This window comes from Marmota marmota, unplaced genomic scaffold (assembly GCF_001458135.2).
Source record: "Marmota marmota marmota unplaced genomic scaffold, marMar, whole genome shotgun sequence".
NCBI classification, from domain to species: Eukaryota; Metazoa; Chordata; class Mammalia; order Rodentia; family Sciuridae; genus Marmota; species Marmota marmota.
In genome coordinates this window covers 4641389-4668021 of record NW_026000224.1, presented here as the reverse complement: position 1 = coordinate 4668021, position 26633 = coordinate 4641389, and the positions used below count along the sequence as shown (strand labels likewise).

The following is a 26633-nucleotide window of genomic DNA, read 5'->3' as shown; positions in this document are numbered from 1 at the left end:
TTCTCCTGTTTTTTTCCATATTGTCTATGCAGTGTGGATCTGAGGCGTTACAGTTTCTATCCTAGTAGTCTTACAGTATCTGTGCAGATTCTCTGTACCTCACCTTTGTGTTGGGCTTTCAGACCCTGCCAGTGACCTGCAGTGAAAGCTACTGCAACTGTAGGTGGTGATGTCAATGGCGGAGGGAACTGGAGATAGCAGTGAAGGTGCCCAAAGATGGACGCAACCTCTTTCAGAGATGGGGCTGAAAGGGTGGGCCTTACAATGGCTTTGGTGTGCCTGTACCGAGATGCAGCTGCTTCTAGATAGTGTCTGTTGTCACAAGGTGAAGGCTACTGTGTGGGGAGGGCTGTGATGATGGCTGCAGTGTCCTGAGATGAATGTGGATTAGGGCTGGGCACCCGGGGGCTCCCAGGGGCTCCCATGCAGTTCCCCCAGGGTGGTCTTGAGCTGGGGCCTGAGCTCTGGCTTGGGTGGACCAGGCCTACCCTGGGCCTGGTCTTTGGCGCAGATTGGAGGAGGCAGTCCTGGGCCAGAGCCTGAGCTCTGGCCTGGGTCTGCCTGTCCGCCCATTTAGTCTGAAAAGCTGTCTGGATGAGACCCCAGTGTGAAGGTGTGTGGTCTTTATGCTCTGGGGTGTGGGCTTTGCTAATATGGACTTCTGCTGAGGGCATGGGCAGCCAGCTGTGATGGGCCTTCTGCGAGTGGCAGCCACTACTGATGCCCATGTCTTGATGGAGCTTCTGAGCTCTAGACTGTAAACTACGAGCATCAGAATAGTGAATGTCATCCTTGCCCAGAATCTACTGTTCTTCCTTTCCTTGAACTGGCTGGACTTGCCCACCCTCTGTCTTCTGAGCCTCCCCCTGCTCCTCACGACTCTGGGAGGAACGGAACAGATGGTCCTCTGGGCCTTCCCTATGCTGAGGGCCAGTCCCAGGTCTGGGGATAGAGCTGGCTCTCATTGGTTTTGTGCTGGGGCTGTTTGTTTCCCTTCCAATCTGCTGGCCTTGATCCTTCTCAGAGAACACAGTGCCCGATGGAGTTTGTGTTTCTTCATTCCCTTTTGCTCCACGTCAGCATTTCACTTACAGCTCCAGTGTGCTCTTTTCCTATGGTCCCCTCAGGCACAGTGACCGCCAAGTGCTCAGTTCAAAGGTGGAATCCATCTTTGTCTAAAGGGGCTTTGCTGTGCAGGAGAGAAACATTGCATGTTTTTACATCTTTCTGGACACAACCAGCCTTTTCTACTTACATTTTTTTGCTAGAATGTGCTCGCTCCTTAGTGTGTGGGGATTTGAGCAGAGGAAACTGCTGTTTTGGAAGGCTTTGGTCTTCATGTATCTAGTTTGACTGACAGAGAAGAGTGGGCAGGCTCCTCCCAGGCGATGAGTCAGCTAGCAGGATGGACACAGTGCGTGCGGGCTGCATGGTGGCTGCCCAGGTCTCCCTTCCTGTCCTCCTGGGCCCCCCACTAGGAAGAGCATTGGTGCCTCTTGCCCTTTGGGGTCCCCCATCAGCCCTCTTCTCTCTCATGCATGCACAGCTTGCTGCCCTCGGGAAGCTGGTCAGCCACCCCACACGGCACCTGCTGTCATCTGCTGGTGTTTTGCCTCTAGAAAAACTGCACAGGAGCAGCTGAATCAGGACTGTCCCTGCCCCACTCAGGGCTGCTTCCCCTGTGGGAGTGGTGCCACCTGATCCTGTCTTGTACCCTGGCAGGTTTCTATGCACTTCTTTTTCTGCAGCATGTTCTCTTCTTCAGCAAAGGAAAATCCCATGTAGATTTGCATTCTGAGAGCTGGAAGGTACAGTAGTTAAGACAGATGTTTCTTGATTGTGCTCTGTGGAAAGTGGTACCAGTCACTGAACCAGGAAGACAGGCATCTCAACTCAGGGACTCTGGTCCCCCAGGACTGCTGGCTCTTCCCAGCCCTGGCTGAAGTGGCACTTAAGAATAACAAGAGAGGATGAGAATCTTGTCCTAGGGGAGCATGCCCAGGCTGTTTTGAGTCCCAGTGGGAACGCTTGGGACCAGGCAGGGTGGAGAGAAGGCTCCAAAAGGCTGCTCCACTCCTCTGGACACAGGTTCTGGCGCTGAACGAGGAAGTTCCTGCAGCCTTCTGCTGCAGTGGGGACAGCAGGAGAGTTTAAAGCACACTGAGAAATTAGTTGAGACTAATTTACAAAAGAGCATTGGATATTCAAAGTCACTTTCTGGGCCCATTTTCATTCCTTATTGTTCATTTGGCCAGTTTGTATCTATGAAGCTACCCACTTCTTAAACTTTCCTCTCTGTCTTCTGTTATGCCACAAACCCCAATTTTACTCCTTCTGTAACTATTTATTTACCTCTTTTCTCCAAAATGTGTAGATTGTCAGTGTTGTGGTCTGCTTCTCAAGGCTCCCATCATCCTCTCCTCTGCAGCCTCCAATGTCCACCGTGGGGATGGACGATGCCTGTGAAGTCGCCTCTAACCTGCTGCCTTCAAACACAGCGATGCCCTCAAGTTAGCTCACTGTCCCCTCTCCCTGCCTGGAAACTCACACCCCTCTGAGCCTGGTTAAGGTCACTGCCCCGGCGTCCTCAGCTGCCCAGTCTCCACACCACATTCATGGCCTGTGCTCTGTTTTCATTGTTCTTCGGTACTTACTGATCGCACCAGGGCTTCCACCCAGCTCCCTGCCCACTGCTCCTTGATGGAAGACTTCCACAAACATCCACATGGTCCCATCACCACCAGCCTGAGATGCAGGTCTCCAGGGGTTCCTGCTGGTCACAGAGTGTCGGTGGATAGTGTCATTAGGCTGCGGGGAAGGGCTGAGGTCAGAGGGCTGTCTCCATGCAGACGCCGAGAGTCTCAGGACTGCCTTGTGTGGCCCAGCAGGCCCTGCAGCCTCCTGTGGGCATTTTTGGTTTCGGGACAGCAGCGGACCTAATGAGCCCCTGTACTGTTCTCCTTCTGTGGATCCCTCAGTGTGCATAGAGGTGACTGTAGGACCTCACGGACCTGGCCTACGCTGCCAGGGCAGCAGTACCTGGCCTGCCACATCCTGTCCCAGGCACCAGCATCAAGGCCATGTGCCATCCCTCAAATGACTGTGCTGACATCTGCACTCAGATCCCTCCCCTCACAACACAGGACACGCGTCTTTTCTTCAGCTAGCTCTCAGGTGGTCCCAATCCTGAATTCATCGATCCTGCTGTCTTTTGTACAAAGTGTTCGCGGAGTTTGGGATGCCACCTGTGCATGCACTAAATTTGCACTCGTACTCTGGTTTATTTCTGGATTTCCCTTCTTTCCCTTTCTGAAACAACGCCATGCTGGCTTAGGAGTAAGTTTTATAATGTCGGACACAGTATCTTTCTCATTACTCCACTCCTCTCCATTTTCCACATATTCATTCTTCCAGATAAGCTTTAAAGTCATTTTCCAAGTCATAAAGGATGATGTTTGGAATTTGATTGGGATTGTGTTGAATTCACAAATAAAACTAGGAAGAACTGAGTCCTCTTCAGTGTGTCACATGGAGAGCCCTGACCTGCAACTGTACCGGGGAGCTTGCTGACCCCTGTCCCAGTCTTCCTGCCTGTGCTGCCTCCTGGTGTCATGCAGCGTGGGAGGCAGGTGCTCTTCTCTATAGTCAGATGCTCGTGGTTTTGCTGATTTCTTTTCTAAAGCGTTCTCCGTTTCAGTACGGCTAGGGCCTGACTGACGTGACATTCGCGGTTTGTCTGTTATGACCTTCTCTTCTGTTTTCAACACTTTGCCCTGGAGCCTGGGGTGTTTGTAAGAGCACCTGGACCTTGCCTGTCTTTGTTTATCCTGGAGATCTTGCATGTGGACTCTGTTTTGACATGATGTGTGTCTTTCTCTTTCTGCATGGTTTTATTATTTTAGCATAAGATTATATTGCGCATATTTTGTGCTGTTCTTGTTCAGATTTGTATGCTATTGTCTTCATTGTATAAAGACTTAGAAGAGCTCATGTACTGTGCTTTGTGCTATATGTGTCTGTTTAGTATATTTCCTTCTCTTTGTTCCCCTGAAATTTAGAAGGAAGTTTTTCTTTTTTTAAATTTTATTTTCAACAATTAAGTTGTTTAATTTTTATTATTTGATTTCAAATCCAGAAGAAAAATTACATTGACATTTTAGCTACAACCAAATTCATTTTCACTGAGATTTTCTTTCAGTTTTAAAAATATTTTTATTGAGTTGTGACTCACAGACACACATGGACACTGTCTCATTCTGTTTCAAGTGAGCAGTGTGAAGGTTGCTGCTGGTGGCCCTGCTGGATGTGCAGCCGCCCCAGTCAACCCTGAGAGAGGGGTTCATGTCCTGATCTTCGGCTCTCGTCACGGCCCGTCACCCTCACCTCAGTGGCACGCCCCCACTGGCCTGGTGCCTGCAGGTGTCCCTACTCTTTTCTTCTAAGATCTTTGCCGTTCAGCTCTGGTACGCAGGTCTTCACCCACATTGAGGTTTCATGTGCTGTGAAGTCAGGATCCAGCTCTGTCTGTACGGGGGTCCACATGTCATTTCCCAGCTTTACTGCCCTGGTCTTGCATCCTACGTAATCACCAGCTGACCATGAAGTGTGGGCTTGCTTCTGGATTCTCGATTGTACTGGATTCATCTGGCACCTCTTGTCAAGGTGCCAGCACTTTGCTCTTGGTCACTGGTGAGGCCGGTGTTGACTGCTCTTTGAGCCCCTTTTCCAGGGTGGTCTGTGTGTTCTGGTCCTCCCTTGTTGCCATCTGTCTAATGCTGGGTTCACAAAGTCTAACTGTTCCAATAACTCAAGAAAACGACACGGAAAGCACTCCACCACATAGAAATACCTTTTCAATAATCTGGAGACGGCTCTGCGACCTTAAGTTTCCCTGGAAAGAGAGTGAGGGGCTGGAATTCTTTATTCTTATGCTGAGGACACACCAGGGGAGGTTCCATGGAACATTCTATCACAAAAAGGGCAAAGGGATATGATTACAAAGGAACAGGTGAATGTAGCTCAACCCCTGCAGGTGAGGCCTACACCTGGAGTCAGGCCTTGCTGTCCAAGCTGGGGTAACGCCCAAGTTATTTCAACCTGCACTACCATGCCAGACTGAAGGCAATGACTGGTCAGTGCCCCAGGAGATCAGGACTTGGAGGTCTGCTTGCAGGGCCACTCACTGTACTCACCATTCTCCTGAAGGTCAGGACAGTCCTGTTATTTCCACAGAGAAGCCCTGTCTCTGATGGGCATGTGATTGCATTTACCCCTCAAGCCTGTTTGTGGGGGGTGGGGGGTGTCTCTTTGTGAGCACGGGGGGTCTATTCCTTTCATTTACGTTTTTAATTCCTTTCCACAGTGATTTATAGTTTTTAGACTCTAAGTTTTACACTTCTTCTGTTAAATGTATTTCTTAGTATTTTATCCTTTTTGATGTGATTGTAAGGAAAATCATTCTCTTAGTTTTATTTTCAGATTGTTCACTTCAGCTGAGCATTACACCAGACTTTTAAAATAACTTGTTTCTTCAACCTTGCTGAGCTCGTTTTTTAGTTTTAATAGTTTTAGTGGATTTCTTAGGGTTTTTTTATTTTTATGTTTTAAAAATATTTTTTAGTTGTAGATGGACACAACATCTTTATTTATTTATTTCTATGTGGTGCTGAGGATCGAACCCAGTGCCTCACTCTTGCTAGGCAACTGCTCTACCACTGAGCCCCAGGATCTTCCATATGTAAGATAAACTCCATCAGGAAGTAGACATAGTCTCACTTCTGCTTTTCAATCGGGAAGACTCTTGTTCTTTTCTCTAATTGCCTCCAGCACAGTGTTGAGAGGAAGGGGTGAGTTGGCACTCCTTCTTGTTCCTGATCTAGGAGAACGGGGTCCATTCTTTTCCCACTAGTGTGCTGTTAGCTGTGTGTGTTCAGTCGGTGCCCTTGGTTGGGTGGAGGAAGCTCTTTTATCCTTAATTTGTTGCTCGTTTTTGATCAGCACTTTATAATTCTTCTTATGTGTTGGTGGAGTCCCTTTACTTTGCATCCATAGTCGTAAGAAATATGGATCCTGAGCCTTCCTCCCTTGTGATGCCATGGATGGGTTCTGGCATTAGGATAACACTGGCCTCATAAAAGGTGTTTTTAATAAATGATGAAGTACTGGCATTCTTCCTTAAACTCTTGGCAGAAACCCGTGGAGATGACCTTTGGGGTCACACGTTCATCGCCTCGCTCTCCTTGGGGCTGTGCTCCGGTCTTCCCGAGTCCTCTCACACCTCTTCCTGTGTTCTTGGCTTGTCTGGGGCACCGTGGCTGGCGTAAAGTTGCTCACAGCATTCCTGCACATCTCCCTCAGGGTCTGCCTCCCACTCCTCCAACTACAGCCTCCTCTTCGTGTTACTCTGGCTAAACGTGCACCTGTCGGTCTCTCCAAGAAGCTGGCTCTGGTGTGTGTTTCTCTATATCATTGATTTATGTTTGGGGTTTACTTTTTTCCCTCCCTTCTTTTCCGTTAGCTCTAGTTTGTTATTTTTCAAATACCTTATTGATTCGAGATCTTCATTTTTTCTCCGTGCATGCACTTGTAGCTGTATTTTCCCTCTAAGCACTGGTTTAGCTGTGTCCCTTGGTGTTGATGTGCTGAATGTTCATTTTCATTATCTCAAAGCATTTTCTTATTGGTTTATTCTTTATCCCATTACTCATTTAGGAGTGCAGGGTTTAATTTCCATGAATTTCTGAGTTTTCTCAAAATTTTCCTATTATAATTTTTTATTTCCTTCCACTGTGATGAGAGAATGGCCTTTTGCCATTGGTGTCCTAGGTTTGTTGAGGTTTGCTTCGTGGCTTGGCTTGTGCTCTGCTCTGGAGGTGTCTGTGCACAGTTGTGGAGACAGCAGGTTCTGCTGGTGTGTCCTGAGTGGATTGCGTAATCTGCTCACCTTTGATGTCACTGATACAGTTGGGTATACACTGGCCATTCACCTCTTTCCTCATATGTCTCACTTCTTTTTTATGCTCCTCTCCCTTCCACTGCTCTTCGTCTCTCGCACTGAGTATTTTCTAATGAATTATTACGCTCTCTGTGATTTTTTGAGTTCTCTCTCTTGTGTTTACCACAGGGTCACCACATGTACCTGAACTTATTGGAATCAGCTTTCTGTTCACGTAGCTTAATTCCAGTCATTTCGTACTGCTCCCAGGACGCTTCATCATACCCACTTTCTTAGCATTTCCCTAACCTCTCTGTCCCTGCATGTGCTAAGCCAGTGGTGTCTTGTTCTCGGTGGTACTGTCACCTGTGAGCATTCCCGAGGCGATGCAACTTTGCCACCACATCTCCTGGTGCTCTCGTTGGCAGGAATGTCAGCCACGTGATCCTCTATGTTTTAGGACCAGGGATTCGTCCACACATCTTACACAATTTCATTTCTATCGGCTGAGAAGAGAGGAGACAGTGTGGGCATTCACTGTCTTTATACTTGATCATCACCACCCCCGTCCTGTGTGGGCTGGGATCACCACCAGGGTGCACTTGCTGTCAGCCTGGACACCTAACGTCCTCTGGGATTTTCTGAAAAGATGGATCTGCTAGCAGCAAAGTCCCCCGATGTTGTTGTCTCAGGAATGTCTGTCCCTTGCCTTCATGTCTGAAGGACAGCTTTGCTGGATGTGGGACCCTGGCTTGACAGCTTTGCTTTTGTTGTTTTGAGGACTTGGATGTGGTGTTCTTTGGCCTTCTGTCGGTTCTGACGAGCAGCCAGCCAACCCTCAGCCTGAGAGGGTTGCCTGAGGGAGTGGCAAGCCTTCTCCAGTAGCCTCCCGCCCCTCTCCTGTGACAGCTCCTGTGACTCTTTGCCTCGTCCTGCTTAGAGCTTGTTGAGCTTCCTGGTTGTCGTGGTTCCTCAAGTTTGGGCGACTCGGCCTTCCTTTCCCGCAGTCTCTAGTGTGTTCCCTCACACCCTCGGCCCTGGCTTTGTGTGTGGGTCGGGGGTGCCCTGTCTCCGTGGCTCTCTTCAGTTTCTTCTTCCTTCCTTCCTTCCTTCCTTCCTTCCTTCCTTCCTTCCTTCTCTCTGTCTCTCTCTTTCAGCTTACACAACTTCTGATGACCTCTTTTCAAGTGTTTCCATCCTTGTCTCCTGTGGCTGAGCCCTCCAGTGGGGTCGGCCTTGGTTATCTTTCTTTTCAGCACCTGAGTTGCCATTGGCTGTTTGGAGGATGTCTGTCTTTCCTGGGCCCCTCAAGCAGCCTAGAGTCCCTGGGTTCTGCAGACATGTTTGCCGGGGCTCTGGTCTCCCAGGTGGCCTGTGTTGACTGCTGACTTCCCAATCTGGGATCATACTTCGTTGCTTCTTTCATGTCTCGTAATTTGTTGTTGGAAACTGGACGTATTAGTGGTTTCTTTTTCAAGTCTTGGTTCTGGTGTCCTTCTCCCATTTCTGCTATAGTTATTTGTATCTTTATTTGTTTAGTGACTGACTGGATTATTTTGGGGGGCAGATGCCCCACCGCCACCCCCATTGCTAAATTTGATGTTGCTCCTCAGGAAGAAGTGGCTTTGCACATGCCCCAGCCCCTGGCACGAGTGTGTGGGTGGTCTGCTCTCCCTCTGTCCCTGGCCATGTCCAGCAGGTAGTCTCCACTGATCACAGCTGATTGCTGTTGTCTCCCACAGCACCCCAGCGTACCTTTCTCTACTGATGAATCCACTCAAACTGTGGCTGCTTTGAAGGCATCGAATGAGGTCCCTGTTTGGAATTTGCTCTCCAGTGTTCATTCCCTGTCCCCACCCTCCCCTTCACGCCGTACCTGAACCTGAAGCCGGCCTTCCCCAGAGCTGTGCTGCCCTGTGAGCACGTGCAGGAGTAGACTGCTCCAGCTCCACACTCCGTGGCGGGTGACAGGACCTTTGGCAGGAGCCTTTTGTCCTGCTTCTGTGCCCATGGGTCCTGCCCTCTGGAGGCTGCCTTGCTGAGCTGTGGGGGAGCGGGAGCAGTCTGCACTCCTGCCTGCCTTTCCCTTTGTGCAGATTTTCTTGAATAGACTTTTCTTCATTTGCTGTTTTCCCTTTGGGTGCTTTCCAGGGGTGGCAGTGGGGGTTTTTTGGTCATCATTTTTGTGGGGAGCAGTTAATCTGGGATTTTTCTGTCATGTGGAAGTCATTTTTCCTGTCTTTTAACCACGGGAAGGATTTGAGAGTATCTACATGCTTAGGAGGAAATGTCAGTGGTGGGGGCAGCTGTGTTTACAGAGATGGTGCAGTCAGTGGACACAAGTCCTTCTTGAGGAGCTGGGGGTTCCAGACTCAGCTGGGTGGCTTTGTTTCAGACCCGTGGGCAACGGGGAGGAGCGCCCGCAGGCTTCTGGTCCAGAGGGGGCGTCCTGGTGCAGGCCCCTCTTCCTCGTGAAGGCGGGCCATCCTAGCTCTGGGGGTGGTGACAAGTGTGTCCAGGAGGGTGCAGGTTTCCATTCCGACGCGGCTCTTGGTCCCATTTCGCAGCTGTCCTGTGCAGTCCTGAGTGGAGGGTCTGGCCACGGGTCCATGGGGCTCCCGGGGCTTTCCTGACCACAGCTGCCTGGGTTGTGTGGGGAAGAACTTGCTTATGTTTATTATCATTACTTTTTGCCTTGACAGGGCGATCTAGAATGTACCAGGGATCACAAAGGGAGTCTGGGTTGACCTGTTTATTCTCTGAAGTGCAGGCCTGATGCTCAGTGTTCCCCTTAGCTGCTAGGCAGAAGTTTGGCTTCCAGCCCCTTCACTGCCCCCCAGGCATCACCTGCCTCAGGCTGCACGCTCCAGGCCTGCTTTTCCTCTGAGGGCACCCCCTACCACTTTTCATGCCCATGCGTGTAGGTAGATTGTGGCTGGTCACCTGTGCACCCGTGTCCCCATCTGTCGTGGTGTTACTTGGCAACATTCACGATTGACTTTCTCTGCTCTACATCCAGAGGGTTGGTGCTGCTAGAGGGCGTGTGTGTGTGTGTGTGTGTGTGGTTCGTGTGTATGCTGTGTGTGCAGCCAGTGCCCACAAAACAGAGCCTACCGGCACCAGCCCTGGTTTCTCTGAGCACCATCAGGCCTGGACTTTCTTCTCTGCCCTTGTCCAGCACTGCTCTGTCCTCCCTGGCTCTCCTCCCTGGTGGAGTTTCTGTCTTGACTGCCTCCTCTCAACTGCCCAACCTGCCTCACGAGGGTCTGGCCGTCAGGGAACCCTGTCATGAGAGTCCCTCCTCCCCTTCTTGCCCTCCCTGACCTCATGGGACCCTCTTCCTGTTTCCTCCTTGGTCTTACTGTGGGGAGGAAGCAAGTCTCCTTCCTGCTGTGACCTTTCTGGCCCCTGTGCTTGTGGCCCCTTGTTGATTAGACCTCTTTCCTTCAGGTTGGTTCATCATTCACCCTCTGGCTGGTTGTTACTGCATCTTCTGAACCAGATCCCATGCTCCTGATATTCTTCCCCTATAGCTCTTCAGGCCTTTGGCTCTAGGGTCACTTGGGGTGCAAGTCTGCTTGTGCCTCACATGAGACCCCATAGCTGTTCCCTAGGGTGGTGTCTGATGTGCACACTAAGGACTCTGCTCTCTGTGGCAACCTGGTCAGTGTCCCCTCTGCATTCCATACCTAGGACACAATCAGGCTGGTAGGCTGTGGATGGGGGTCTCCCCTCTGCTGAGGAGAGTGTCCCACGGGTGGGGATAGCTCTGCTCACTAGTGGACTCAGAATCTGCTGAGAGAGGCCTTCTCCAGCTGGGACAGGCGCCCCTTCCACACACAACCCTAATGCTTGGAACTCCACTCTGGTGCAGCATGGAAAGTGTTAATGTGTGATGGGTCTTGTCGCTCTGTCCCCTGTGGCACAGCTGACTGTCTCCAGGAGCTGCAGTTGCTCCCACTTGGTGGGTGCTCGTAAGTGCTCAACAGTCAGTGAGTGAGGTCCATCTCTCTTTGCAGAGCTAAAGTGATGCACAGAGTTGCAAAAATCACCTACAGAATGCCTAATGGTAATAAGTTTTAGAGAAGAGTATTTCTTCTTGAAGCAACTCAGGAAAATTATGCAACCTAGGATGGGGTCTTTTACTTTGGAGAAAATTAGTGGAAACCCTTTCTTTGAGCTCTAAAATTCTCACAGTAGTAATAATGGTTCTGTATGAACTCAGCCAGGTGTGAATCTAATCTTGCTTAGATTTTTTGGGAGGTGGTAGCAGGGATTAAACTCAGGGGCACTTGACCACTGAGCCACATCCCCAGCCCTATTTTAATATTTTATTTAGAGACAGGGTCTCACTGAGTTCTTAGCACCTTGCTTTTGCTGAGGCTGAATTTGAACTCATGATTCTCCTGCCTCAGCCTCCTGAGCCTTTGGGATCACAGGTGTGCGCCACTGTGCCCAGCCTCTTGCTCAGTTTTATATAAGACATTTGTCCCTTATAATTTGACTGAGAATCTGTTATGTTTTCTCAGATTATTATATTTTGGAAGTAAAATTGCAGTTGGAGCCCTTGAATGCATCAGTGAAGTAAATGTGAATGAACAGCTTCTGTCCTCTACCCGCCGTTCCTCTTCCTCTTTATCAGTAGCACACAATCTGTCACTCTCACTCCCAGTGATAAGCTGTGAAGTATGGCAGGGAAAATACCAATACCCCCAGTCTGGCTCAGTTTACTCAGTAAGAAATCTGCGGTTTCTCCCCTCATACAGCCACCAAGCGTCGTGTTCCCCATGCGGAGTTTCAGTGGGGAAACGAGCGCTGGTTTCTCGTGCCCACACCAGGACCCTCATGTCAGCTCCCTCAGCCCCTGCGTTTCCCGTCCTCATCATTCCTTGCTCTGTGCACACCACCCACTTCTCCACCCCTTGTATGTTAGTGTCTGTCCCCTCCTTGCCCTAGACTCTGAGCATGGTGCTCTTTCTCCTCAAAATGTTCTTCCTGGCCGATCTGACTAGGAACTGTTACTCTGCATGGTCCCAAGGTGACCCTGAGTGCCCCCAAAGTCCCTTGCTCTTTCCTGGGGGCATTTTCCTCCTCTCTCCCCCTGTGAGGTCAGTGTAACCTGGGTTTGCATGTTGATGTCCCTGCTCTACCTCCTTGCCCTCGCCCTCTACTCCAGAGGTGGAGTCCAGGTGAGGGTTGCTGTCCAGATGCTCCATGAGCGCATGGGCAGTTTCTCCTGTCCAGGGCTTGAAGGGTCAACTCCTGCTATCCAGGGCTGGGATTAGGTTGTGAGGGGAACTTGTGAGCAAAGAAGACATGGTCCCTCCCCAAGGAGGCTGCATTCCTTAGCATACACAGTTCATGGCACTGCAGGTGGGTAGAGCATTCAGAAATCGAAGGGACCAGGAGTAATGTGGCAGGAGAAGACCAAAAGGATCTTTCATTAAGCTTCAGTTTGAAAAAGGCTCAGAGCATAAGTCAGCAGAAATGCAGGAGGAAAGTTGCTGTGCCAGGTTAGAGAAAGAGAGAAGGACTAGTGGTCAAGTTGCACCAAGTGCAAGTAGGCACTGCTGGTCAGGTGCACAGTGGCAGGAAAGCAGGGTGCTGTCTGGGACTCCCCTGGGCTGTGGGGCAGCCCAGTGCCTGCTGCTGGTGGCTCCTCTGCCCAGCCTGAAGATCCAGGCTGCTGCGCTGTCCATGGGAACCCCCTGAGGCCATGCTGGACAGCCCTCTAACCCAGCAGGTGAGGAGATTGGCTCAGGGGCTCAGAGCCTGCAGAAGACAGTTGACCCTGGTAGCAGAGAGGGGGTTGTGAGGGCTGGGGTCTCTGTGTAAATGATGAATAAGGATGCTTGAAGCAGGCAGTCACATTGCAAAGAAAGTTCTGAAACACTCCGGGGCATGAAAACTGTCATGTGGCCTAGGTCAGCCTAGGAATTCAGAAAAGACCCTGAAGGTGTCTTGGGTGCTCTGGAGGGAACAGGATGTGGTAGCCTCTTGGAGCCCTGCCCTGGCCTGTGTGGTATGCTGCAGACAAACACCACTTTGCCTCTCTGAGGATGGCTGCTGCGGACAAGCAGCGAGCAGGCACAGCAGGCACGCGGAGCCTGGAGCACTGCACCCAGACAGTGGCGTGCAGGGTGATAAGCTGCAGCGGAACCCCGCACCCAGGGCTCAGAAACTAAAAGCAGAGTTGAAGGCAGAGTCTTGAAGGGAGACTGTGCACAGCAGCCAGGAGGAGGAGCCAGGCAGTGTCCGTGGGTAGATGGAGGGATGAACACCGATGGCAGGTGTGTATGATGGAATGTCACTCAGCCTTAAAGGTGGAATTCTGACACATGCTGCAGTGTGAATGAACCTCGAGGACTTAGGAAACAAGCCAGACACAAAGGATGAACCCTGCACGATTCCTCTTCTGTGGGGTCCTGCAGTTGCGAGGCTTAGAGACACAGAGTAGAATGGTGCGCATCAGGTGCCGGGGAGCAGAAGGGGAAGAAGAAAATATCTACATGGAGAAATCAATTATAAGCCTACAAAAAACAGTAAGCATTAATCTCGTGGCCTCTGGCTAGCTTGCTCAGCTGTCTCTGGACTGTGCGTGGCCCCGGTGCAGAGGCAGCACTGTGGGGCAGGGACACTGCCTCTGGGCTGGTGGCAAAGAAGGGATCTTCTCCTGCAGCTACAGAGTCTAGACACAGGCGGGAGCCTGGACCTGCTCCTGGTCCAGACACGGATGTGCAGAACCTGAAGTCCTTGAGACACACGGGCTGGACAAGTGCCAGTCAGGTCCTGCTTGCCATCTTGGCTAGGGTCCAGAAAACAGCAGTTACCAGAGTCGAGGCTCTGACACCATAGAGTGCTTCTCCACCAGAGGGAGACCTGAAGCTGAAGATTCTCCCCTCACTCTGACAAGGACCTTAGGCGAGATGTTCTTAGACGGCAGGCACAGAGTCTGTAGGGTACGTGATCAGACCCGTAGAGCCCTGGCCAGCTGCTGAACACATTTAGTCTCAGGTGGCACTAGTGGCCTACATCATTTGCCAGGAGTACCCTGATGAGATTTTGCAAAAGTACCTGCAGGCTTCATGGTTTCACACCCAAGTTCAATGGCAAGCAAAACAAATACTGGGGAACAGCCCTGAGACTCATCTGGTGCCTCTTAACCTTGCCAAGATGAAGGATTCAGCAAGCATGCACGTGTGATCGATCTCCGTCACAAGAAGTCTGTGCTCTCAAGTTTTCTTATGCTGCAAATAAATTTAATTAGTTTTAATTAAATAGATGGAGCAAGCATGTGCTCTTGTCTATAGCAGGAAACAAGAAAAATGTCAGGGAACTCGGTCAGGGGAGGCTGTGGGTTCGTGGCTGAGTCCAATGACTGTGCATCTCTGTTAAGTGTCCATTCTTTTGCATGATGTCTCCACTCCCCCCGCTCCATGCTGGGGTTGTTCTAGGCTCTGGAACACTGCTAGAGGCCAGGCCTGACCCTTCTGACTCTCACCTTCCACAGGACAAGACCACTTTGGTCAGTGGCCCCAGGCCTGCAGGGCCAGTCTTGTTGCTTTGAGAGTGTGGTGCTCTAGTGTTTGTGAACGAGGTGACCCTCGTGATTCCTCTGAGCCAGGGTTCGGGCCACTCTCCCTGGGAAGCAGCTGGGGGCCTGCTGTGGTTCCCCCTTTTCTTCCTCTATGGCTTGTAGTGGGTGCTCTTCCCCTCACCGTGTGGCCTCCTGTGCCATGTCCTTGCCTGGAGTCTTGGGTGCCAGTGAGGGGTCAGTGCAGCTCTTTCTTTCAGGTCCTGCCCTGGCTGTAGATGGGCACCTGAGTAAGAGATGGATCTCTGTGCTTCCAGCCCAGAGGAAATCTAAGGGGAAATGTAAGACCTAAGGGGATGAGGGGCCCAGAGCCCAGGCTGCTCAGACTGCAGGGCGGGGCACCATGTCCAGGAGAGAGGCCTGGGCTCTTGCTGGTGATGTTTGGCCACCACTCACTCCAGGTGCCTCGGCTTCTCCAGCCTCTTAGTGGGAGCAGTAGTGGCGAGGCTGAACCTGATGAGGACGGTGGGGCGTCGGGGCTGTATGGGGCTCTGAGTGCCACAGCCATATCTCAGCCTGGGCAAGTTCTTTGCCATTGCAGTAGACATCCTTCACCCCACGCTCTGCAGCTCAGCCAGCGGGAACTCTCAGATACTACATGCCGCAGGCTGTCCTTACCTGCCTGATGGGGATCTGACTGTGTCTGAGGGTCTCTGATCCAGGTATCAGCCTGCCCTTGCTTCAGCAGAACCTCACAGACAGGTCCTGCTTCCCAGCGCTTCCGTCTGAGCAGCACAGAAGGAGAGCTGGTCACAAGATGTGGCAAGGTACATCCTGAGGGGACAGTGACAGGGTGATCCATCAAGGGGTGTCTCTGGTGAGGCCTAAAGCAAACTGTTTGTGGGGATGCCCAGAGAAAGGCTTTCCAGGCAGATTGCGGCAGGTGCAAATGTCCCTGGGCTGTGTGCCTGGCGCACACAAGGGACGGTGAAGGGCTGCTGTACCAGAAGTCTGGGTCAGGCTGGGTGAGTGGTCCAGTCCCCCGGCATTGGCCCTCCGACTCTAGAAGGATGAGGTGTTGTGGGGAGCTGTGGTGGCCATGGGCACACGATAGAACCTGACTGTTGAAGAGCCCTGCAGGTGCTGCGTGAAGACTAGGTCACGGGAGCCTGTGGAGTCGTTGGACAGCAGAGGTGGAGACGTGGTTCCCTGATGGCATCAGGTAGAGGACAGGCCTGGAAGAGGAGGGAAGTGGGCTGAGGATCCTGGCCCCAAGGGCTGCATGTATGTTGCTCAGGGCGGTGGCATGAGGTGGAAGGGCAAGCGGGGGGGGGGGAGCATGTTAGTCCTGAGATGCCTGTCAGACATCCCAGGGCTGCAGAGGTGGATACTGGGTATGCAGCTCGGAAATCCAGACAAAGAAAGCACAGGGCTGAGCGTAGGAAGCCCAGTCTTCAGAGTGAATGCAGGGCCTAGCTGAGCTGCTTAGAAATGGTGTGGACAGAGGGAGCCACAGGGCTGTGTCCTGGGCCACCTGAGAATCGAGTTTGGGGAAGAGACGGCCTGAGAGATGGGCATGCGGGTGGGAGTCAGAGGAGAGGAGTGCCTGTGTATGTGTGTGCGTTTTGGGGGGAGACGGCTCTGGCAGAGGGAGACTGAGAGGGTCCCCGGCAGGAGCGGCCAGTGGTCCGCAGAGTGTGTCAGGGAGGCAGTGGCCAGGCTGGTCTGGGCAGGTTACTCATGTACAACATGAAACTGGAACCCTTCGATTTTCTGAGACGGCGGTCACTGTTATTTAACAAGAATAAAGGAGCTGCTTGGAGTGCCTGAACTGTGGGCTGCGTGTCCCCCGTGATGGGGAGTGACCGTGTTGTGCAGCTGCAGGCCATGGTGAGGGCTGTCCCACAGGCCAGGTGGCCTGTGTCCAGGTGGCCTCACCCCTCCAGAGCACTGCGCAGTGGGAACGATCTTTCTCGTAACTTGGACAGTTATTCTTTTCAGATCTGGTTCTGGGAAAGTAGCTCTCCCAGGCTTTTCACTTGGGCTCTGTGACTGGTCAAGTTTGGGGAAGGCCCACATGGCCCTGAACTCACCATGGCCGGTTTCCGCCATGTTTAGACTCACATAAGTGTTCTGTAGAGTGAAATGATGTGGTTTGCGATGGGCAGTCACTTGGACTGAAGACCCAGCCTGTGTGGTTCGAAGTTCTTGGTATGTGGCTACCCGCTGCTGCTGGAGCATAGGGCAGCTGGAGAGAGTCCAAGTCTTGATTTCATAAGTGGCCAGGTTCTCCTGAACACCAAGCTGCTGGTGAGCCAGGCAGGGCTTTCCTTACCCCATTGCTCCTAGCAGCCCTGCCTTCATCTCAGGTGGTCTTTTAAGAGGACAGCAAGGAGAGGCAGGTGCCAGAGCTGCACACTGCCAGGCAAGGAGAGTGGCAGTGCTGAGATGAGTGGTGGCCGCGGTGGCCCTGCCTGGGTTTCTGCTGTTCCAAGTCTGTTTCCCTGGCTGGGCTCCCAGGGGCCTCCCTCTGAGGGTCATCATTCCTGCCTTGCTGGGGTGTGGGCAGATGCCCTGGAGACTCTAACAGGCCAAGGGCTAGAAACCACTCGTGTGCCCTTGGCGGGAGACGGTGGACGTCTCAGGGAAAAGCTGATGGGGAACAGGTGGGTGGTTTTGACTAGATACATCACACTGGGGCCACATGTGATCCGCTTGCCTCAGAAGCCGTGGAGCCAGGCCTCTGAGGGTCTGGGAGCATGGCGGACACCGGCAGGTGCTTATGGCTCCTTCTGGGTCCACTGCTCGTCCTCACTCAGCTCCCCACCTGCTGATGTATGTGCAGGCAGCAGGCTCTCTGCTTGGGGTGGAGGTGACCAAGACCCTGTCCACCCAGGTCACTCTGTTCCTGAGCAGGGCTCAGAATGGAAATGTGTCACAGCTCTCATGGTGCATGGCCCACAGGAAATCAGTCTTCCTGAGGGCGGGGCTGGGGCACCTGGCTCAGCCCCTTCAGGTGGCTCAGATATGAGCCCCTCCGTCCTCTGATGGAGCTGCTGCTGGGGCTGTCTCCTAGGAGGGTGGTCCCTGTGGAGCACAGTCACTGGTGGGGCTACTCTGTGGCCCAGTGCACTCCAGGGCATCTGGGTGTCCTTGCCCCCTGAGGCAGCAGACAGGTCCTGCCGTCGTGCTGGTGATGTTCACATGGCTGCCAGTGTCCCATTGTGTCAAGGCAGCAGTGTGAGAAGGCGAGCCGACACACAGACCCACGCTCGTGCTGCAGGTGTCCAGGGCCGCACTCTCTGTGCCACTGTGCTTGAGGGCCTGTTGCTGGAGGAACCACAGAACAAGGGATTGGAGCACAGAGCCTGAGCGGCTTCCCTGTCTGCAAAGACGGACTCCAGCCTGTGTGTTTCTGGGTCCCACGGGGAAGGCTTCTCTGGTCCCCAGTGGGGGCACCCAAGCTTTTGCTCCTTTCTGGGTCACGTGGCCTGTTCTGACGAAGACAGTGCATTGAAGTTGAAGGCAGCGTCCAGCAGAGGGTCTCCTGTTGGGTTTCTCATGCTCTAGAGTTGTCGAGGAGCAGCTAGTTCTGTCTGGTGAGCCGGGTTTCAGCTTCGGGGTGGATACGAGTCTTGTGTATTCCTATTGCCCACTGGGGTTGTGCTCTGCAGACTCTCCAAATGCGGCTGTGCACTGTCATCCCACCAGTTGGCCCTGACCTCCATACAGGGTGACAAGGGCCCTTGCAATGGGATCAGTGTCCTCATGAGAAGAGGAAGAGTGCAGAGCACGCTGTCCTCACGGGGACACAGTGAGAAGCCGCCCTCACCACGCGCGGAAGCTGCCGGCACCTTGTGGCCTCAGGGCTGTGGGGAGTAGGTGTCTGCTGTGGGAGCCCTGGTGGGCAGTGCTTCACTGCAGCCCTGCTGGCCAAGGTGGACGGGTGCCTCTGTCAGTTGAGCTGGCTTTGAAGAGTGCTTCATAGGTGGCACTTCAGGCTGAGGGAATGCAAGTGCCCGGTAAGAGGTTTGCACAGCAAGGCTTTCCCTTGCCTAAGTCTGGGACGGATTGTGAACTGCTGCTCTCTCCTCTGTGGCGAACAGAACAAGCTAGGTGAGCAGGACGAAGCTTCACCAGATGCTGCCCCCAGCCCAAGTCCATTGGTTTCTGTTTTTCTCTCACAGTGGGAGCTTTCTTCAAAGGCCTGACGATCTCCGTGCCTCTGCCATCCAGGGTCTGGAGGGTATAGGACTCCTTAAGCCAGCAAAGCCACAGATCCTTGTCCATTACCAGGCTGAGCATGAGGAGGTGTGCTCATGCTGGGATAGCCTGTGGGCTGGGAGTCAGGAGAGACGCCGGTTCTAATCTAGCTGTGAGAGCTGCAGGTGTCCTCTTGACCATTGTCCACAGCACAGGCGAAGAGGCAGAGCAGAGACATGGCCGTGCAGAACTGGCCCAGGTCTCTCTGGTGCACGATTGTCAGTCTTTCCTCTCCATTGAGCCTGAGGCACCTCTTTAGCCCTGCTGAAGGTGGCTGGGGGAGCTCACTGAACATGGCTAATGGCCTGGGTGCTGAAGAGCATGTCAGTAAAAGAAGAGAGGAGATGGAAATCATTCTTGCTTTATAAAAATTGAAGGACAAAATTCTCTATTATCAAAATCAGGTACATGCAGAGTTGAAAAGTACATTAGATTGAAAGCTCTAATTGAAGTAACTCATCGCTTATCCAACCTCAGTGTGTCTGTTGCATTTGAATTCCTTACAAAAGAAATGAATGGTGAAGTTTTTTATTAATAAAAGTGGAGAGTTTATCTTCTAAGAAACAGAGTGCAGGAGCTGACTGGTCCAAAACAGACTCTCAGGCCTGTGGGAGGGGTGTGTAGGTCCAGAGGAGAGCAAGAGCCCCAGGTGTGAAGGGATCATTCTAGATGTGCATGCGGGCACTCGGGGAGAGCCTGGGGTGTCAGGGAGAAGCACATAGGAGCTTCATGTAGGCTTTTAGGGAACTTGGGACTGACTTTTGGAACCATTTGAGGGGTAGAGGGGAAGCCTACTGGCAAGACTAGCCTTTTCTGCGGAAGCACATCCCGACCGTCACGCCTGGGACACTTTAATTTTGTTTGTGCCAGGCCAGTGTGCCACACAGCATCGTACCCACATCTTTCCTGCTCTAGCACCCTGCGACATGTCGCTGTTTCCATTTCTCAGAGAAGGAAATGGAGTCCTAGCATGAAGGAGTTTGCTAAGAGCTCTGCTGCTTGCTTTGGAGCAGTGGCTGCTAAATTCTAGAATGTCTCCAGTGAGCAGGACAGCCTTGGCCAGGGGGAGAGGGAGAGAGACCTTTAGCTCAGCTGGAGGATTCAAACCCCATGGAGCCAGCGGATTCACTGCAGGTGACCATCACCAGCCTGGCAGCAGGACACTGGCTAGAGGGGAGGGGGAGGCGTGGCAGACGGGGAGCCCTGGTGGTGACCCAGATGGGTCCCATGGACCAGTGGGTGTGGTGTCTCCTCCAGCCATCACCTGTGTCCTCTCTCAGTAGCTACCTCCTGCACGGTACCACTGAGTCCCTGTTACTCCTCTGCTTGTGGGATAACGTGTGAGTCTGCGAGGGTGCCTGGGTGCTGCCAGGGGCAGCTGAAAGCAAACCAGAGCACTCAGGAAAACATTGCAGGGGGCAGCAATGCAAGCAGTGGTGGAGGGGACAAGTCCGAGGACCCCAACATCTGTCCTGGCGGGCACTCCCTGCATGTGGGAACAAGAGAGGCCATCCCAGGGGTCAGGGGAGAGGCAAGGAGGCAGGGAGGCTGAAGTAGGACATGATGGAGGCTGACCTGAGAGCTAAGTGCAGGGGGTAGGGAAGTGGCCCGGTGGGCCAGAAGGCTACCTGTGGAGGGGACTCTGAACTGCGTGTTGAAGAAGCACCAGGCAGCCGGGCATGAGCAGGCTGTGGTCGCCTCTCATGTGCTCTTTAATCTTGTTAGTGCCAGGGCATGTTTGTCCTTTCATTTCTGGAAATAGCCACAGGCTGGTCAGGGCCAGGTATTAGGAAAATGAGGATGTTTTATGAAGCTACTTAGCCGGTTTGATGGTAGCAGGGTTTTGCCATGGAGTGCCCCATGTGTGAGTGGTGTGCAGACTGGACCAGGAGCAGTTCATGAGCAGACCCAGATAGTCAGGACCGCTGCTGAGCCCCAGGAGGCATCATGGACCCTGGTGGGCCCCACAGCGTGCACTGGTGTGGCTGTGGAGGAGCCGTGATGACAGTTCAGAGCCCGTGCACTGCAGTGGGTTGATTGTCAGCATGGTGAGATGCAGCAGCTACCGCTCCCTGGTTGCTGATCGCACCCCGTCACTATGCGACCTCGGTGCTTCTGTTCTCACCAACTCCATGTGGTGTGTTTGCCCATTTTATGGATAAGGCAGCTGAGGCTCAGAGACCCTAGAGACTTGCTAATGAGCAGCAGTTAGGAATGACAAGGACTGACTTGGACTCCTAATTGCCAGGCTTTGCCAGGTTATGGGTTGGATTATGTTCCCCAGGATGGGTACTTGGGTGCTGGGATGTGTACTGATTTGGAGATGGGTCCTGGCAGATTGAATCAACCTGGGATAAGGTCACTGGGGTGGGCTCCAATATAACAGGAGTGTCCTCAGAGAAGAGGAAGCTTCGGCACCCACACACATCAGGGAAGACCCCTCGGACAGGCACCAGGTCAAGGTCACGTGGAGTCAACAAGCAGAGTAACATGGCCATGAGCCGGCGAGTGCCTGGAGCCCCCAGGGACTGAAAGGGGCAGGAGGGACCTTCCCCAGAGCCTGCCGTGGGCATGGAGCCCTGCCAATATCCTGGACTGCCAGGCAGGACGTTTTTGTTGCTGAATTGCCCTGTGTGAGGTGCCTTGTCATGACATCCACAGGGGACCCGTCCCACGGCAGAGTGCTCAGCTCACGTGAACCTCACTGCACTGAACTGCCACGTTCTCACTCCAGACCCTCAGTCCCAGAGGTGGGGGAGAGGAGGGAGGGCCTACGGCCCAGGGACAGACTCTGAAGCTGTCCTGAGGGGTGTAGAGGAGAGCTGGCAGTCCTGGGGTCTGTGGACAGGCCACAGGCTCAGTCACCTAGGACTTGGGGGAGGACAGGACTAAGGTCGGCACAGAGCATGGGGTTGCATTCTTTGTCTTGTGAATTTAAAGAATGAAATCTCCAGACACAAAGGCGAGAGCAAAGTAACAGGATTTATTAGAGCAATAGAAAGAAGGTCTCCTGAAGAGGGGAGGGTCCCAAGAGGGGGGACACACAGCTGTCTGTTGTCCAGGGATTTTTATGGACTTGATTTGTCCACATAGATGGGATATAGGGTTTAGAAAGGGGGCCAATCAACTCTATCTTGTCATTTTCAGTGGATCTGGAGAAAAGTGATTTCTAAGCTTTAATCAGCACAAGGGTGGGGGTGAGGGTCCTCTGGTCCAAGGGAAGTGCCTCTGTGGTTGTTCGTGTCTGTAGGCTGTTAAGGAGCCCTACTTGTGGCTGCGACCAGCTGCGGTCAGAAGTGAGATTTCCCAGTCCTCTCTTTCTCCTTCCCTTCTCTGAGACTGTTTTCCTGGCTGGCTGTGGGTGGTCTGGCTTTCTGTCTCAGTGCTGCCTGAGTGGTGAGCGCCCTGCCCCTGCCCCTGGCTGTGGGTGGTCTAGCTTTCTGTCTTGGTTCTGCCTGAGAGGTGAGCGCCCTGCCCCTGCCCCTGCCCTGGCCTGTTTCTCCCTGGAAGGTGGTGGTGCTCCACACCATCCCATAAGGCAGCCTGGGTGCCATGCTTGCGAGAGCGTGAAGTGTGGCCAGCACAACTGTGCATCCGAGTTTTGAATTTTAGTTATTCTCATGAATTTAAATGTGCCCAGGGTGCCCAGTGGTGACTGCCATGTTGCACAAGCACACACCAACCTGGGGGATTGTATTTCAGTCCTCCTGAGTCTACTTTTGGTCAGAGAAGGTGATTTAAAGTGGAAGGGGACTAGAGCCAGCACTTTCAGGACAGAGGGTCCCATGACAACCACGTTGGTAGGGGCAGTTCCTCAGAGCAGGTGGAGAATGTGGGTGAGGGCTTGGGCAGCACAGGCCCCACGCAACCCCAGCCAGTGGCGTGTAGAGTGCTGTGTTTCCAGTTACTCCCAGGAGGTAGCCCTACGGAAGGAGCGGGCTTCGTGGAATTGAACTTCTCCTATTCTTAGGCAGCAGGATGATTCCATTCTTTCTGCCTTGCTGTCTCCTGGAAGCCCTTCAGAGAGGAAGAAGCCACCCTGTGGGCCTGCCTGGCTCCCTCCAGCCCGGCTGAGCAGTGAGTGTGCTCAGCTCTGAGACTGAACACATGTCTTCCTGCGCCCGTGGCTAGTGGGAGTTGTCAGGATTAGATGGAAGCACTGCTTTGAACACAGATTGTCGGCCTTTAGGAACATCAAGGTGAATTCTGCCATTGGCTGTTAGTGATTTCCCTTGATCCTTTGGTTTTGCTGTGTGGAGTTGAATAAAAAGCTTCTTGTGTGTTCAGAAAGGGATTTGTGATCATGGCAGGGAGTGAGGGACCCTGTGGAGAGAGCCTGGGACTGTGGGGCTTCGTTGGCTGGTAGCAGCTGTGGCAGGTGGGGGTGGCCAGGAGTTGGAATGGGAGGGTCCCACCATCAGGCCTCCTCTGCTCATCCTCCTGCTGCTCCTACAGGAACGAGGGCATGTTGACAGCTGTCTGGCTGCTTTCCAGCTGTCCTCCCTACACACTGGCCCAGGACACAGCCCAGCAGGAGGACTCCCTTCAGATGGGGGAGAGGTGGTGTCCTGTCAGACCACCATTGAGTGGGCCCTCTGAGTGAGTCTGTTGCCTTCAGAATCCCCTCATCTACCATGGTGGGAGTCCTTACTGCCACGGCGTCTGTGGTTGGTAGAGCCCTGGTTCAGAGGGTCCTGGCAAGCGCTCAGGCTGCCATACTGAGGAGGAGGAGGGAGTTGGCTGGGAGCAAGTGGCAGAGCTAGACTGAAGTGGGCCACCGGCACGGACTCCTGAATCCCCCTCACCCACCTGCTCCCAATAACCCCTGGCCACTCCACAGTCACCTGTGTCACTCCCACTTAATTTCCATCTGGACACAGCTGTGCCCACGTCAGGGTGGAGCAGGGTGTTTGGCGCCTGGCCACTGCTCGGCATCCTCTGTGCGCTCTGAGGGACGTCCGCTGTGAGGCTGGGACTGAGGACTAGCGTTGGGGTGTGGGAGGGACACTGAGTTCCTTCCTCAGAAACCCGGACCTAGCACAGCCTCCTGGTGATTCTGCTGGGGTGGGCTGTGGTGGGCCGGTCAGCACTGTCCCCTCTGGAAGCCGGCAGGGTATTGCCTGAGGCGGGTTCTCTGGACAGGCAAGCTTGACCATGGGACTCAGTAGAACTTCCCAAGGACACGTGCATTTCCAGTCTGCATGCAGGTGGATCAGCACGCTGCCTTTCCACCTTACAGGGCGTTTCACGTCTTCTGAGGGCGACTAGCTACTGGGCCTGGCCTTGGCTTGCAGGCCCTTCGGAACATGCTGGGAATGGGATGTGCAGAGCCCTCACCGCGGAGTGGGAGGGCAGGGCCCTGAGGTCCGAGACCACTGGTTTTCAGTTGTGTGTCGGGGAGGGGAGAGGAGAGAGGGTGTGTGCACACACATCCTGGCAGGGCAGGGAGAGCAGGATATCAGGAGTGACAGGCCCGGGGAGGGCATGGTGCCACTATGGCATATCTACTCTGCTACTCTCCTCATGCTCCGGGGGCTGATGATTGAGGGTCTTGCAGGTGCTCACTCTGATGCCACCAAGCCAGGATTTCTGAACGTTAACTTCGTATTTTGCTCGGCACTTTGGTTACTAATTTGATTATTGCTTTATTTTACTTTCTGTTAGGGTTAGTCAGGGTTGACAGTGGGCAGTGCCATCTTGCGTTGGACAGTAGCATTAGGAGAGGGTTGTTCTTTTCTCAGCATGGGAGAGCTGGAGAGGGATGGAGGAGGAGACCCTGTGTTTTCCTTCACGTCTGTGAGGCCTTCCCTTCTCTGGGCCAGCCTGAGCTGGCTGAGGGCTCCTGTCAGGATGGTGCTTCTTTGGGTTCCCGGGCTCCCTCTGCCTGGCAGGCATGGCTGTTCTGTAGGTCCTGTGGGCCTCCTGGAGGCGTGCTGTGGTTCCTCTGGGGCTGAGGGATGCTGCTGCCTCATCGCCTGGAACACGTGACATGGAGGTTCAGCCCTGCTCTGGTGTTCTTTAGGAAGCATGATGGTAGATTCCCGCGGAGACCTCTTGTGCTGCAGATTTTTGCAGCTGGTGCTTTGCATTGTGGGGCTTTCTTGGAAAACCATCTCCTGTTGTTACCATGCCTGCCTGCCACTGCCCAGCTATGGGTGTGGACACAGCCTTTCTCTTCATACCAGCTCATCCCTGATGAAAGTGCCTGGGCTCAGATCCTCAAAGACCTGAAATGAGGTCCCAGCGAGGTGCCACTTTCAGGCTCTAGATGCATCTAATATTTTAAAAGCCACCATAAAAATTGGCAGGCCCACTTACCTTCTGTCAGCAGCCCCTCGAACACCATTTTGCCATCGCTCAGGAGCACATCCCTGAATGGCAGCCTCACCGTGGAGCATGTGTGCAGGCTGCACTTACCTGATCAGCCTTACTGATGAGAAGTGTATGTTATCAGCACTTCTGTGCCACTTAACTTGCCAGACTGTCCTGGGCATGTGGACCTGGTTCAACATTGAACAACCTTATTAGAAAAATGCTTGCAACAGTTAATGAGATGCCTCCCTCTGCCCGAATAATAACCAAATGCATTTTATTTATTTGTTTTGAAACAGGTTCTGCCCGGCATTCTGCAGAAGCATTGCTGTGTGCTACCAGACAGGAACACAGGTACCCATTATTCTTCTGATCTGTGGCCACAGGCTGCATGTCTGCGGCAGTATGGAGAGGTGTGATGCCTGACCTGGGTGTTGTGGGCTTTTAGTGCAAGATGATATGTTCACTGAAGAAAGCCAAAACCAACATCTCTGTTTGTGCAGTGGGTTGCAAGCTGAGCGCAGAGGTCTGTCTTTGCTGACGCAGGACTTAGCAGACTGATGTCCTGGACTTCTAAGGGAAGCTGGTGGTTTTATAAAGTGGAATTCATTGGTTTAAAGCTGTTTCGTTCGCTCATTGTACTTATTTACTAAGAGACCCACTGTTGGCTTGTGTGGGTGTGTTTGAAGCCCACCGTCGTGGGGCCCTTCCTTGGCCACGTTAAGGACTGGCTGCAGGTCATCTCCTGGGGTCTTGGCAGCCACCAGCAGGTGTCCTGGAGTGGGGCCTTCCACGCTGTGTCTGTGCAGTCCCTCACTGTGGACAGACCTGTGTGGCTGCATGTCAGCTGGGTGCTCTAATTGCTCCTGAGGAAACACAATGGGCATAGAGGGTGTAAACCCTTTGGAAGGCTGTTGTTTCAGTAAGAAAGAGGAGATTGAGTTGGCCTGGGGCAGGTTATCCTGTGGATAGTGTTTTGGTTGCTCGTTTCTTGGAGCTTCTAGTGTGAGTTGTTTTCATCAAAGAAACTGCAGTCTGAGGAAAGTTGGAGTGTGCGTCCTCCTCCTTGGGAAGGCTGGCTCTGTCTGGTTGGTGTGTGCGGCAGGATACTGCTGTTGGTAAGAAACAGGTCTGCTGACCTTACCTTACTATTTTCTGACGGACACAGAATTGAGCACCATGCGCTGCTGGGTGATGGGTCAGTTGGATTTGCTCTACTGTGACATGAGTGGCATCCTGCCCAGCCAGCTTGCAAGCGCCGGACCGAGGGGCTGAAAGGCACAGTTAATGTCACGCATCCTGGTGAAAAGTGTAACAGGGAAACAGGGCTTTATCTTTTACTTAGGAATTGGGTGGATCATGCTACCAATCACATTCTTTTTCAAAATATTTATGGAACTGTTCATGTTTGGTTTTTAGCCACTGAAATATCTTGGCTATGAATTTGAGCCTATTTCCTGCTTCTAGAGAAGCAGGTTCAGAATGTGTTTGGGTGTTTTTGAGCCTGTTGATTCTCTGGAAGTCTTTATCAGCAGTGAAAACACGAGCGCGCCACATGCAAAGGACCGAAGATGGCTGCAAACCCTGTTC

General features: G+C 52.9%; 1 protein-coding gene across 1 annotated transcript in view; it reads left to right on the top strand.

Moving 5' to 3' along the window:
* The window catches only part of Dlgap2 (DLG associated protein 2), a 476272-nt gene that overhangs the window by 31429 nt on the left and 418210 nt on the right, over positions 1-26633 (top strand). Inside the window, exon 2 of the mRNA XM_048792849.1 lies at positions 25343-25397. Coding sequence (XP_048648806.1) covers positions 25343-25397 — 55 coding nt within the window. The remainder of the gene's footprint in view (positions 1-25342; positions 25398-26633) is intronic.